The sequence below is a fragment of the Scyliorhinus torazame genome, chromosome 11, assembly GCF_047496885.1.
Source record: "Scyliorhinus torazame isolate Kashiwa2021f chromosome 11, sScyTor2.1, whole genome shotgun sequence".
Classification (NCBI taxonomy): Eukaryota; Metazoa; Chordata; class Chondrichthyes; order Carcharhiniformes; family Scyliorhinidae; genus Scyliorhinus; species Scyliorhinus torazame.
The window spans coordinates 40,484,399-40,498,432 of record NC_092717.1 but is presented as its reverse complement, the minus strand read 5'-3'; the positions used below and the strand labels follow the sequence as shown (position 1 = coordinate 40,498,432).

At 46.8% G+C, this 14,034-nt stretch overlaps 1 protein-coding gene across 4 annotated transcripts in view; it reads right to left on the bottom strand.

The window, feature by feature from the left end:
- LOC140385233 (uncharacterized) overlaps nt 1-14,034 on the bottom strand; it is a 59,397-nt gene that overhangs the window by 16,327 nt on the left and 29,036 nt on the right. For all 4 annotated transcript variants that reach the window (XM_072467156.1, XM_072467157.1, XM_072467158.1 and 1 more), the window contains one exon: nt 12,725-12,829. In XM_072467156.1, the coding sequence (XP_072323257.1) occupies nt 12,725-12,829 (105 nt within the window). The remainder of the gene's footprint in view (nt 1-12,724; nt 12,830-14,034) is intronic.

The following is a 14,034-nucleotide window of genomic DNA, read 5'->3' as shown; positions in this document are numbered from 1 at the left end:
CTTTAGTTATGTGAAAAGACTAAAACTGGGATTAACCGTTTCCGTTCTAAGGAAGACAAAGTTTTTTAAAAGACTTTTTGTTGTTGTTTTCAATTTTTGCAAAAGTCAGATCAAAGCAAACAGAAAAGGACAGATAGCAAGAGATATCAATGTACAACAGGCAAAGCACAAAACATTAAGTCATTGCAAATATAACAAATAAGAACTGATAAACCAGGGATGTGATCCCCTCATGTTCCCTTCACCGACACAGGACCATTTCACACCAAGGCAGGATACAGCCAACATCATACCCAGAGTTTCAAAACAGAATGATAGAAGGAAACAAAACATCTCGAGAACCTCAGAGTTAAAGGGGAAGTCGACTAACACTCTCAGGACAATTAAACTCTTCGCCAGGCCCAGGTCAGAACAGATAGTCATGACATAATTGCAGGCTGGTAAGAGGACCGAGCACCTCAATCCAGGGTCTCCTGCAGAAAGCGAGCAAGAAACAAAGTGTAAGAATCCGAACCACCATAACCCCATTTCCAAGTCTCAGATCAGAAGATCAACCAGATCACCAGACCACCAGCACGAACACAGCCCCAAAGAGGACGACGGGATATCTTGGAGCCAAAAGAAATATAGTTGGGTCCCATTCGGGAAAAAAAGGGTGAATCCCACTCCACGGAGAAGGGACCGTAGACCCAGTAGAAAAAGGAAAAAGTGCCCCAGGAAGGCGGGTCAGCACCAACTCCCCGCCCACCCCCCCCCCTCCCCCATCCCCCCGAACCAGGGAATCCTCCCCAACACCATGACCACCTAAAAAGCAAAAGGATCAGGCCAGCAAAAGGCAGTATAGATCTGTCGCTGAATGCCCACGACACTGAGAATCTGGCATCCAACATTACCACAGTGAGTTCAGAAGAGAAACCAGTGCGAGGGGAGGCGGGAGGCACCCCCCACACCCAAAGTCTCTGAATAAAGAAGAAAAGAAATGAAGAGAAAGAACAAGAACCATCAGAACTAATCGTTCAGATAACAAGGCAATTAAACAACTAGGCGAGAACCAGCCAACTAATCACAGAGGAAAATAAATAGGATAATTATTGGAAACAGCCCTCAGTCCAACCCAGATCTTTAAAAAAAATATTTTTATTCATAAATGATTTCCATTATAACAAATTAACAACAATGCAGCAAACCTCAATGCAATACAAACTACACCACCCCACGAAGCCCAGTCCACCCCTTTCCCCCTTAGCTCTCCCCGAAACCCCAGTCCACCCCATTTCCCCATTAGCCGTCCCCGAACCCCAGTCCACCCCCTTTCCCCCTTAGCCGTCCATAAAGAAAGCAAAACATCAACAAAAATACATGCGCCCCTCCCCTAACCACCGACAGTAACCAATTCCCTGAAAAGGGAGATTAAAGGCTGCCATGTCGAGTAGAACCCTTCCATCGACCCCCTCATGATATACTCCCCTTCTCTAGATCCAGCAGATCCCACAGCCAGGCTGAACCCCTTGGCAGCATCGGGGACCTCCACCCAAGCAGAACTCGTATCCGGGCTGTTAACGAGGAGACGTCTGCAGCACCGGCGAGTCTGATACTCCAAAACTGCCCACCAACGGGCACGGCTCCAAATGAACGCCCAAAATCTCCGACATAGTGTGTCCAAAAAGGAGACCCAGACACTTAAAAGCTTGGAGCAAGACCAAAACATGATTTGCCGACCCCCTAGAGCATCGCACACTCCTACCCTCCATGCCCGAGAACCCACTCATACGCGCACTGGTCAGATGCGCGCTATGCATCACCTTGAACTGGATCAGACTTAACCTGACACATGAGGAGTTGGTGCTGACCCTGTGAAGAGCCTCACTCCACAGCCCCCCCTCAAAAACCAAACCCAGTTCACCCTCCCATTTCCATATTACATCTGCCAACAAAGCCTGCTCTGTCGACAACATCTGCCCATAAATATCCAAAATCTTAACTTGGCCAAGGGCAGGACCCTGACCAAGAGCGAGGGCGACGGTGCCAGGGGAAATGAAGGAAGCTCCTTATGTAGAAAGTCACAAACCTGCAAGTACCTTGAATATGAAACAAAAACAAAAACCTTGGGAGAACGTTCATCTTCACCGTCTGTACCATTCCCGCCAAGGTCAGAGGGATGGCGTCACACCGTTTCAAGTCGGCTTTCACCCCATCCACCAGGCTAGCAAAGTTAGGTTTCTGGAGTGTGGTCCAATCATGGGCCACCCGGATTCCCAGATAACAGGAGCTAGCCCTGGCTGGGATGAAATGGCAATTTCCTCGATCAGCTCCCTTTCCCGGGGGATTCACCAGAAAATATTCACTTTTGCCCAGATTCAGCTTGTGCCCCAAGAAGGAGACAAAACCCCTGAGCAGCTTTATTATCTCCTCCACATTGGAGAGTGGGCCCGTGATATTTAGTAGTCAATCATCCACATGTAAAGAAACTCTATGCAACCTCCCCACACGCTCTATCCCATGTGGTGAATGACCTCAACCCAATGGCCAGTGGCTCAATTGCTAGGACAAACAAAAGTGGGGACAATGGACACTCCTGCCGTGTACCCCTATTCAGTTGAAAATAACCCGAGTTCAGGGCATTAGAAGGCAGACTCGTGGTGGGGGCCCTGTACAAAAACCTAATTCATGATATAAACTTTTGCCCAAAGCCAAACCTTCAAAGGATTTCAAAGAGGTACCTCCACTCAACCTTATCCAATGCTTTCTTAGCGCTCATCGAAATAAGCACCTCTAGTTCAGGGCCTCGGGATGGTAACAATACGTTTAATAATATCCGAATGTTGGTCGACAACTGCCTGCCCTGAACAAAATCAATCAGCTCCTCCGAAATTACCCCAGGAAGACAGGGTCCAAATGCATTGCCAACGCCTTAGCCAATAACTTAGCATCAGCATTTAACAAAGAAATAAGTCGATGCGACCCAAATTCCATAGGATCGTTGTCCTTCTTCGGAATCAAGGAAATCTATGCCTTAAACATAGAATCGTAGAATATACAGTACAGGAGGACATTCGGCCCATCGAGTCTGCACTGGCCCCTTGAAAGAGAACCCTACCTAAGCCGACGCCTCCACCCTATCCCGGTAACCCCACCCCTTTTTTGGACACCAAGGGCAATTTAGCATGGCCAATCCATCTAGCTTGCACATCTTTTGTGCCTAAGCCAATGTGGCCAGCAACACCCTCGGGACAAGGAATCATTTAATATATCCATTAGAAGGGGAAACAACGGACCAAAAATTATTTGTAAAATTTGAGAAGGATTCCATCCGGACCCGGTGCTTTGTCCGTCTGCATTGACCTAATACAGTTCATAACCTCCTCCAGCCTGATCAACGCCTCCAACTCCTGCCTTTTCTCCTGCTCCAACACCGGGACGGTCAACCCATCCAAAAACTGCATCATTGACGATCTCTCCTTTGGGGGTCTGACTTATACAGTTCTCGGTTGAAGGCCTCAAATGGCTCAGTAACCTTCTCTGAGATGGAAACCAACCCACCGCCCAAGTCCCTGATCTGCACTACCTCCCAGGAGGCAGCCTGCCATTCGGCAACTGGCCTTCTCCCCATATTTATAAAAGGTCCGCCTCGAATGTTACAGCTGGTTCACCGCTTTGCCTGTTGACAATAACTCTAATTCTGTCTGCAATTTCTTTCTGCTCACCAACAACTCTGATGTCGGGGCAATTGAGTACTGGTGGCCTACCTCAAGAATGGAATCCACCAGCCTCTGCCTCTCCAACCTTCCAGATTTATCCCAATGCGCTTTGTAAGGGATTATCTCCCCGCTAATAACCACCTTCAGAGCTTCTCACAGAGTGGAAGATGAGACCACCTCATTCCTGTTAAACTCAACATACTCGCCAATGATGGAGGATTTGCACTCACAAAGTCTCTAATCCGTGAGCAACGTCCTGTCCAATCTGCAAGGGAGTCGCTGAAAGTAGCCTGGCTCCAACATCAGGTCCACAAAATGAGGAACATAATCCGAGATAACGATTACAGAGTTCCCCACCCCCCTCACCCCAGGGAGGAGACCTACCCACCCAAAATCAATCAATCCGGGAGTAGACCCAATGGACGTGGGAAAAGAAAAAAAAAAGTCCTTATCCCTCAGATGCATAAATCTCCACGGGTCTCCCCCCCGCCCGGGCCAGCCCCTTATTAATGAATGCTGCATTATCATAGTTTGGTGCATAAACATTGACTAATACCTCCAACGTGCCCGCCAACGACCCACTAACGATTATGTATCTCCACCCAGGTCAGCTAATATATTAACCGCAGAGAGTGACACCCTTTTATTAATCAATACAGCAGCCCCCCAAGCCCTACAATCAAAACCCAAATGGATCAACTGGCTCCACCCAGGCCCTCCACAACCTTGTTTGATTCTCAAATGGGTGCCCTGTGAAAACCACACCAGCCTTCAAACCTCTCAGGTGTGCAAACACCCGGGACCTTTTTACTGGATCATTTAACCTCCTTACCTTCCAAGTTATCAGCCACCAGGGGGCTTCTTACCCACTCTGCCCCCCCAAATCCTGGATCAGTCATATCCGCCCCCCCCCCCCCAATCCTGGATCAGTCATATCCGCCCCCCCCCCCAATCCTGGATCAGCCATATCCGCCCTGTGAGGCAATTCGGCAGTGCCTCAGCCTGCGCCAGCTCCAGGCCCACCCAAGATGGCCATCATATCCTCCATTGAGCCAGCACAAAGACCAAGAAACCGTCACCAATCTACTCCTTCCCGCGTAATCCTACCCCTATTACCAAACAAACAACCCACAGAAGGACCAAACCTCTCTCCCCACCCTTCCCTATCTCCAATACCAAACAAAACAAAACAGAACAGGAGTTGGAGGCGTTGAGCCTCTTGATGAGCTCATTCGCATCCTCCAGCATATAAAAGTAGCAATCGCTCTCCTTGAAAGTTGCCCCGAAGCCGAGTCGGGTACACCACACCAAATCTTGTCCGCACGGACTTGGCCTTATTGAATGCTGCACACCTTCTTGTCAGCTCTGCCGCAACATACTGATGGTTTGGCCCTCCCATCTTCATTCTCGATAGTCTTTAATCCACCTCAGGACCCCTTCCTTGTCTTGATGATGATAACCATGGTGTCTCCCCAGATCTGGGCTTCTGCCTCAGCAATTGATAGTCTCGGTCTAATTCAGGAGTGGATGGAAAGCCCCCTCCCCCACGAACTTTCCAAACTTCTTGGACATAGAGTCTATTATGTTTGAACCCTCCAGACCCTCGGCAGCCCAACAATTCTTACATTTGGCCGTCTGGAGCAGTTCTCCAGATTGTCCACCTTGGCCTTCAACGCTTTCCGCACTTCAGTCAGCAACACCACCTCTGTCTCCAGGGAGACAATCCAGTCACTGTGGTCTGAGAGCACCACCTCCACCTTTTGTATCACCACACCTTGCTCCTCTGTCTTCCAGCCCATCTTCTCCACCCTGGTATGAAGGGCCCCTAACCATCCACAAAGCCGCACCAGGATCAGGATCAACATTGTGACACCAAAACGGAAGGAAGAAAACTCTCCAAGGAGGAGACAACCAACCTGACACATAACTTGCCGTCAAACAGGATAATGACGAGTGCAGGAGAGCAAGCCAGGAGCAACACCAGGTATACCGAAATGAGCTATCAACCTGGTGAAGTTACAGCACAGGACTACTTCTGTGCCAAAGAGCATAAGCAGCAAGTAATAGACAAAGCTAAACAATTCCACAATGAGCGAACCAGATCTAAGCTTTGCAGTCCTGCCACATCCAACTGTGAATGGGGGTGGACAATTAAACAACTCACTGGAGGAGGAGGTTCCACAAATATGCCCATCCTCAATGATGGAGGCCAGCACATATGTGCAGAAGTCAAGGCTGAGATATTCGCAACACTTTTCAGCCAGAAGTGCCGAGTGGATGATCCATCTCGGTCTCCTCCAGAGGACCCCAGCACCATAGATGCCAATCTTCAACTAATATGATTCATTCCACGTGATGTCAAGACACGGTTGAAGGCATTGGATACTGCAGAGGCTATGGGCCTTGGCAATATTCCGGCAACAGTACTGAAGACTTGTGCACCAGAACTTGCCACACCCCTAGCCAAGCTGTTCCAGCACAGCTACAAAACTGGCTTCTACCTTGCAATGTGGAAAATTGCCCCAATTTGTCCTGTACACAAGACAAAGCCAACCTAGCCATTACTGCCCTATCAGTCTACTCTCCATCATCAACAAAGTGATGGAAAGAGTCATTAACAGTACTGTCAAGTGGCACTTGCTCAGCAAGAACCTGCTCACGGACGCTCAGTTTGGATTCCACCAGGTTCACTCAGCTCCTGGCCTCATTGCAACCTTGGTTCAAACATGGACAAAAGAGCTGAATGCCAAAGGTGAGGTGAGTGTGACTGCCCTTGACATCAAGGCAGCATTTCATTGAGTATGGCATCAAGGAGCTCTAGCAAAACTGGAGACGATTGGGAATCAGGGGGAAAGCTTTCCACTAGTTGGAGTCATGCCTGACACAAAGGAAGATCATTGGTGGTTGGAGGTCAATTATCTCAGTTCCAGGATATCACTGCAGGAGTTCCACAAGTTAGTATCCTGGGCCCAACCATCTTCAGCTGCTACATCAATGATCTCCCTTCTATCATAAGGTCAGAAGTGGGGATGTTCGCAGATGACTGCACAATATTCAGTATCATTCCCGATTCCTCAGACAATGAAGCAGTCCATGTCCAAACGCAGCAAGACCTGGACAATATTCAGGCTTGGATGACAAGTGGTAAGTTACATTTGTGCCACACAACTGCAGGCAATGACCATCTCCTACAAGAGAGGATCTAACCACCACCCCTTGATATTCAATGGCATTACCATCACTGAACCTCTCACAATCAACATCTTGGGGGATTACCAATGATGAGAAACTGAACTGGACTGGCCATATTAATACTGTGGCTACCAAAACAGGTCAAAGGCTAGGAATCATACGGCGAGTAACTCACCTCCGGACCCCCCAAAGCCTGTTCACCATCTACAAGGCACAAGTCAGGAGTGTAATGGGCTACTCTCCATTTGCCTGGATGCGTGCAGCTCCAGCAACACTTAAGAAGCTCGACACCGGGGCAGCATGGTGGCGCAGTGGTTAGCACTGCTGCCTCGCGGCGCCGAGGTCCCAGATTCGATTTCCAGCTCTGTGTCCCTGTCTGTGTAGAGTTTGCACATTCTCCCCGTGTTTGCGTGTGTTCTGCCCCCACAACCCAAAGATTGCAGGGTAGGTGGATTGGTCACGATAATTGGAAAAAATGAATTTGGTCTCTAAATTTAGATATAAAAAGCTCGACACCATCCAGCCCACTTGATTGCTACGCCTCCCACATTCGAACAGAGGGAGAATTCAGAATGCCCAATTCACCTAACAACGCGTCTTTTGGGACTTGTGGGAAGAAACGGAGCACCCGGAGGAAACCCACGCAGACACGGGGAGAACGTGCAGACTCTGCACAGACAGTGACCCAAGCTGGGAATCAAGGGTCGGGGGTTGTGAAACAACAGTGCGAACCAATTTAGTGAGGACAGAACTAACCTGACCAACTCATACCCACCATCTCTCACCCTGCCCTGGATCCGGTCATCTTCCCCCCCAGGGGATACATTAGAATAAAAAGAACTGTGCACAAATCTCAAATTTGGCTTAGCATGATATTAAAAAAATCATTAAATCAGTCTAACCAACGGTGTAGGACATCATACCCATATTCTTCACTTTCCTGCGAACAAATAAATCAACAACATCTACAGACAACAACATGATTATTAGGGAACAAAGTCTAGGGTAACAACTGAGATGCAAAGAAGACATCAGGGTAAACACTTCTCCATTGGCACACAAAGTAATTAGAAATCAAGGATAAGGCATGATCAAAATCGGTGAGCACTCTTCAGGATCTCCCACGGTCAAAGCACAAACCATCATCGCTTCCAATATGCCATCTCATCGGAAGCCAGGCGTTCGACACCCGAGGCTCCAGCTGAGTGGGATGGTGCGGCTGGCTCGGCCATCTCTCACCCTGCCCTGGATCCGGTCATCTTCCCCCCCAGGGGATACATTAGAATAAAAAGAACCGACCGACATCAGGAACAGGACAACACGGGGTCAGTGGTCAGAAGGCCAACCCAATCCCGGGGCTGGAAGACAGGATTAAATCGGCTTCATTGAATTTGAGTTGCCCAGCCTCCAGATTGAAATTCCCAAAACACGGCGGCCTCACAAAGAGAGCTTTAATAAAGTGTTTGATGTTTTGTGGGGTTTTGATAGAGTTCAGAGGGAGAAATGATTCCCACTGGCAGGCGGGTTGGTAATCAGAGGACACAAATTGAAAGAAATCGAAAAAGAAAAGAACCAGGAGAGAAGATAAAGAGATTTTTTTCCCCCCCTCAGGTGAATTGTTACAAGAGGGCAGGTGGGGCCATTGTTTACCATCTCATCAGAAAGAGATAATTTTCTAGTGCACTGTGGTGATGGCCTTGAACCCACACCCTTGTGACTCAGAGGCAAGAGAGCCAAAGTTGACAAACAACCAGGACAAAATAAATCAAGGCAAAGGCAGGACTGTAACAGAGGTGCATGCACAGCAATGCTCAGTATGTGGGAATAGAGTGGGACAATTCCAAATTGATCAATTTACAGGAAGCCATAGATTTAATAGTTCTGAAGTCACCATATGACTCAAAACATTAACTGTTTTGTTTAAATGTTAACTGAAACATTGAGCTAGACCTCACTGGAGTGGAACTTCTAGTTATTCCAGTCCCCTTCAGCTTGTAATGTTCTTTGCAGTGTAACTTTCCACAAGTGCGAGCAGGTTACAGTGCAGTGAGAGCAATGGGCAACCGGGATCTTGGTGACTGGTGGAACTAACAGTGTGTGTCCTCCATAGAATCTACAGTGCAGAAGAAGGCCATTCGGCCCATCAAGTCTGTACCTGCCCTTGGAAAAAGAACCCGACTTAAGCCCACTTCTCCCCCCTATCCCCGTAACCCAATAACCCCACCTAACTTTTTTTTGGACACTAAGGGCAATTTTTTTTATCATTGCCAATCTACCTAACCTGCACATCTTTGGACTGTGGGAGGAAACCGGAGCCTTCGGAGGAAACCCACGCAGACACGGGGAGAACGTGCAGATTCCGCAAAGACTGTGACCCAAGCCGGGAATCGAAACTGGGACTCTGGCGCTGTGAAGCAACTGTGCTAACCACTGTGCTACCATGCTGAGATTTTAGGATTGGGGAAAAGAAACCAGGAAGAAGGCTGAATTAGAATCTGCTACAGCGAGAGCAATGAAGAGAAGCGTGGACTAAGAGGTGGAGAGGTTTAATGGAAGGCTTATGTGCAAATCCAGCCAGTTCTTAAAAATAACAGGGAGGCTAAGGGCGAGATACCGACTTTTGTGAGGCAAATTAAAGTGCCCAGGACATCAAGGAGATTCTCGAATTGTGGTGCAGCTCTCAGTCTTCTGAAGTTGCCGGTCAATTTTATTAATCAGGTTGTGTTATTAGCATGCCAATAATTATAGCAGGAACAGAATTTGCTCGGAAGTGGCTATAATAATGAGGGTAGTAACACTTGCCACTGGGAGGACTGACGTAAATTTTAAAAGAAGATTCACAGAGAATCAATATGGCTTAAGGATCAATGGTGTGAAAGGCGCCGTTATATTGGTGTGGTTGGACTTCAGGGGGAAAGAACTGCGAAAAGGAAAATCTCCAAACCGGTCCCAGTTTTGATGCTGTCGAAAATATAAAATTCAGTTCTGGACGCCACGGCTCAGGAAGGATATATTCACCATTTCATTAGGTCATGGCGAATCTCTATCTCAACTCCATGTACCCACCTTAATCCAATGCCCCTGGCAACCCTTACCTAACATTCAATTTATGGCTCTCCAACTTAAAATACTGAATTGTCAGAGCATCTAGAGCATTTTAGGACAGCAAATTCCAGATTTCAGTTATGTTGATCTGGCAGTTTCACAGTTAAACCACCGAGGTTCCAGCCTGCTACATAAGGGAATGCTTATTTTTAAAAATTAATTTACGGGGAGTGGGCGTCGCTGGTTAAATCGCCCAGCATTTATTGCTCATCCCTAGTTGCCCTTTAGAAGGTGGTGGTGAGCTGCTTTCTTGAACTGCTGCAGGTACACACACAGTGCTGTTTGGGAGTGTAGCCAACTGGGATGGCCACGTCCCGATTACAAAATGGACACTTGTAAAGAATGCAGGGAAAATTAGACAATACTAAGAAACAAGCAGGTGCAAGCTCTGTCTGTTGATTAGAACCTTAAGCTCTCAGACAGGACAGAAACTGTCAAGCAATCTACATACTAATGAGCCATCTCCCGGGACAAAAGGGAAATATTTAGATACACAATGTTAAGGCAGACACCCCGGCGCCAGAAGAGACTAAAACAAAGCAGGCCAACAGTCACCGAGAACACTCTCAGCGATCAGGCAACCACCCCTCTATTGGAGGAAGATCGATAAGAATGATTGGGGAAAAGACCCAATTAATTGAGGCCAAGTTCAAGGCCCGCCCAAAAGCACGCAAAGCCCTTTTTAGTATAAAAGGTATTCCCCAAGGGAGAATCTCTCTCCTTTGGCTTTGGCTCTCAGCAAAAAGAGAGACCAGCCTAGCAGCTACATCAGAACAAGTAAGTTCCAAGTCAATGCACGCTACGAGATAGACGCTCCTAGTTGCTACCCTGCAAATAGCTCAACCCAGCAGCCTCAGAACCATTGTTCAACGGCCATTGTTCCTCTGACTGAGTGGGCGCCCAAAGCTAAGTATAGGCTTTAGTAATAGTGATAGTTTAGTTTGTAGAGTTTATGCATGAGTAGATTTGACTGTGTGTAAATAAATGAGCATTGCTTTTGAACTTACTAACTGGTGTATCGAGTCATTGATCAGTATGCGGTTCTGAACCTTGTGGCGGTGTCGAAAGATACGTGGCGAATCTTGAGCAAACATAATTAAACAGAGCTAAATTAAGAAACAGCCAAAGTTAGCAACAGGAGTTCCAGGATTTTTCCCCAGCGACAGCGAAGGAACGGCGATATATTTCCAATTCGGAGTGTGGTGAGTGACATGAAGGGGAAGGTGGGGGGGGGGGGGGGGGGGGGGGCGGTCAGGAGGTGATTAACTGGCTGTAGGATTCCTAGCCTTTGATCTGCTCTGGTAGCCACTGTATTCACATGGCTAACACAGTTCAGTTTCTGATCAATGGTAACCACCAGGATGTGTTGGCCGTACTCCGGTACATCAGCTAACTGACCAGACCAAAATCAGTGATCAGGATATGAAGAGGAGATTGCACATGGATCCACCTGCTACAAAACAAATTGGAGACCGTTTTTTAAAATGGGGGATGGTGTAATTAAAAACCTTTGGCCCAATCTCGGGCCTGATCCATTGATATCAGTAACAGAACTTATAGGTCACATATGATTAAATTTAATTTTCTATGGATGTACTGTAATATCCCGCACGGGACTTACAGGGTGGGAATGATGATCTTCCCCATGGCTCTCGTGGGAGTACGAGCTCCCCCACTGGGGGGGACAGGAAACTCAATTTAGCAATGTACAAAAGGTCGACCCGTAAGGCATCGACCAGAAAGAGAACCGACAGGGATCCACCGGGAGGTGTATATGCCGTATGATAAACAAATCAAAATTCTTTATTTTACTCAGTATGGACTCCCTGTTTCCTTATTAAACTGGTGACGAGGCTGGGATTTGAACCTTTCCCAAGTAGCAGTTGTAGGGAAAAAGAAGGCAAGGTCAACCTTCCGGGGAATGCCTATACCTCGAGATGTTCCTTTGTGCTTTGACTATTGCTTTACAGGACAGACAGTAAATTACTTAATTTTGCTATTCTGTTCTCTGCATGCATAACTTGAGAGAAATGATATTGTGCTTGGCTTCCATTGCTGGGACCATATAATGACTCCATCATCATTTGAACAAACAAGTCTCTTCTACTTTCCTTTTGGGCTTTGGAGTGACAGCAAAGTTTTGCAGGACAAACTGCTTCATTAGAAATGCAAGCGATACTTCCCGAGAGCCCTGCTAAAACGAAGGACAAAAGTAAACATGTAAAAGCTCCAGCATTTCGGTAAAGTATAAACACACCCATGTGTCATGATATCCATATTAACATATCATGGTGAAATCACACACACACACTGATGGACAGGTAGACGGACCAATCAACACACACACAACACCACAGCCAATCACCAGTGAGAGCACACGCACTATAAAACAGGGAACACCACAGTTCCTGCTCATTCTACCAGGAGATAGCTCAGAGCACAGAGCTCACAGCGTGCCACTCAGACATACACCATGTGCTGAGTACCTCACCAAGACAGTGAAAGGGCTGGGTCCACAGGTTAACTAGTGAAGTACGAACCACAGCCAGAAGTTAACAGTTGTTATTGTAAAGAATAATAAAACAGAGTTGTACCATCTACAACCGTGTTGGTTCGTTTGTGTATCGGAACACCCAACAAGACACCATGGATGTTCCAAACAGCATTTTCAACGAGAACGATCAAGATAATCTTAATGGATGCGGTGGAAGTAGCATTTTGTTACTTACTCTCTGTCCCAAAGGAAAATCCAACCGATGTTCAAAAGATTGTTTATAATCCAAACTAAGTAAAATGGCCAGGGCAGCACAGAAGGTATCCATGTATGGGCATCTCTGTGTGAATAAACATCAGAAAAAAACAGGATAGTATTAACAATAGTGCTTTAGTCTGTCGCACAGGAAAATCTATATATTAATTAATAAGTTGCATTCATATAGCAGCTTATCACATCAATCACTGTTGCAATGCAATCAAATATTCATTCTAGAAAGAATAACTAATTATGGGAACTCCCTTACCCAATAACCTGTGAATGAAGTGCAATTAAGTGGCTCACTGAGTTAATGGTACAGAAAATCTATCCAGAATTATGCTGCTATTCCTCATTCTTCAGCATTCCTGCAACCAAAATCCAGCAGTCATTTTCTGAGATGATCTACAGCCCCTTAATCAATCTTATGTGGTGCAGCATTATATATGTTCCCTGGATACTCCATTTTGGCCTCTGCTGCAGTGATTGGCAACCTAAGCTAGTGAGTGGGTCGCACGAGTGCCCCTCCCTTTCAGAGGGCCGCAAGACTTGTTGGCTAACCATGACTCCATGAATAAGATTGAATACATTTAGTACACGCCAAATATTTGATAATGAGTTCTAGAAAATGTTTAATCACTCATATATTAATAGAACTGTCACCAACTTTAAGTGGTAAAAACAAAAACAAATGTTTGCACTTGGGATGCAGATGGGTGGCATGGTAGCTAAATGGTCACAATCAATGTGCTAACCGATTATTTTATCATTACGCTTTCCTCTGATATTCTTAACAACTACGCTTTCCTCTGATATTCTTTTTTTTTTTATAAATGTTTTATTGAAAATTTTTTCCCAAACAACAATTTTTCCCCTCTTACAAAGCAAACGCAACAATAACAATACAGAAATTTTAAACAATACACAAGTAACAAAACCCCTTTATCTTTGACCTAAACTAACCCCCCCCCTCCCCCCCCCCCCCTGGGTTGCTGCTGCTGGTCATCTGTCTTCCCTCTAACGTTCCCCTAGGTAGTCGAGAAATGGCTGCCACCGCCTGGTGAACCCTTGAGCCGATCCTCTCAGGGCAAACTTTATCTGCTCCAGTTTAATGAACCCCGCCATATCATTTACCCAGGCCTCCAGTCCGGGGGGTTTCGCCTCCTTCCACATGAGTAGGATCCTGCGCCGGGCTACTAGGGACGCAAAGGCCACAACGTCGGCCTCTTTCGCCTCCTGCACTCCCGGCTCTTCCGCAACTCCAAATAGAGCTAACCCCCAGCCTGG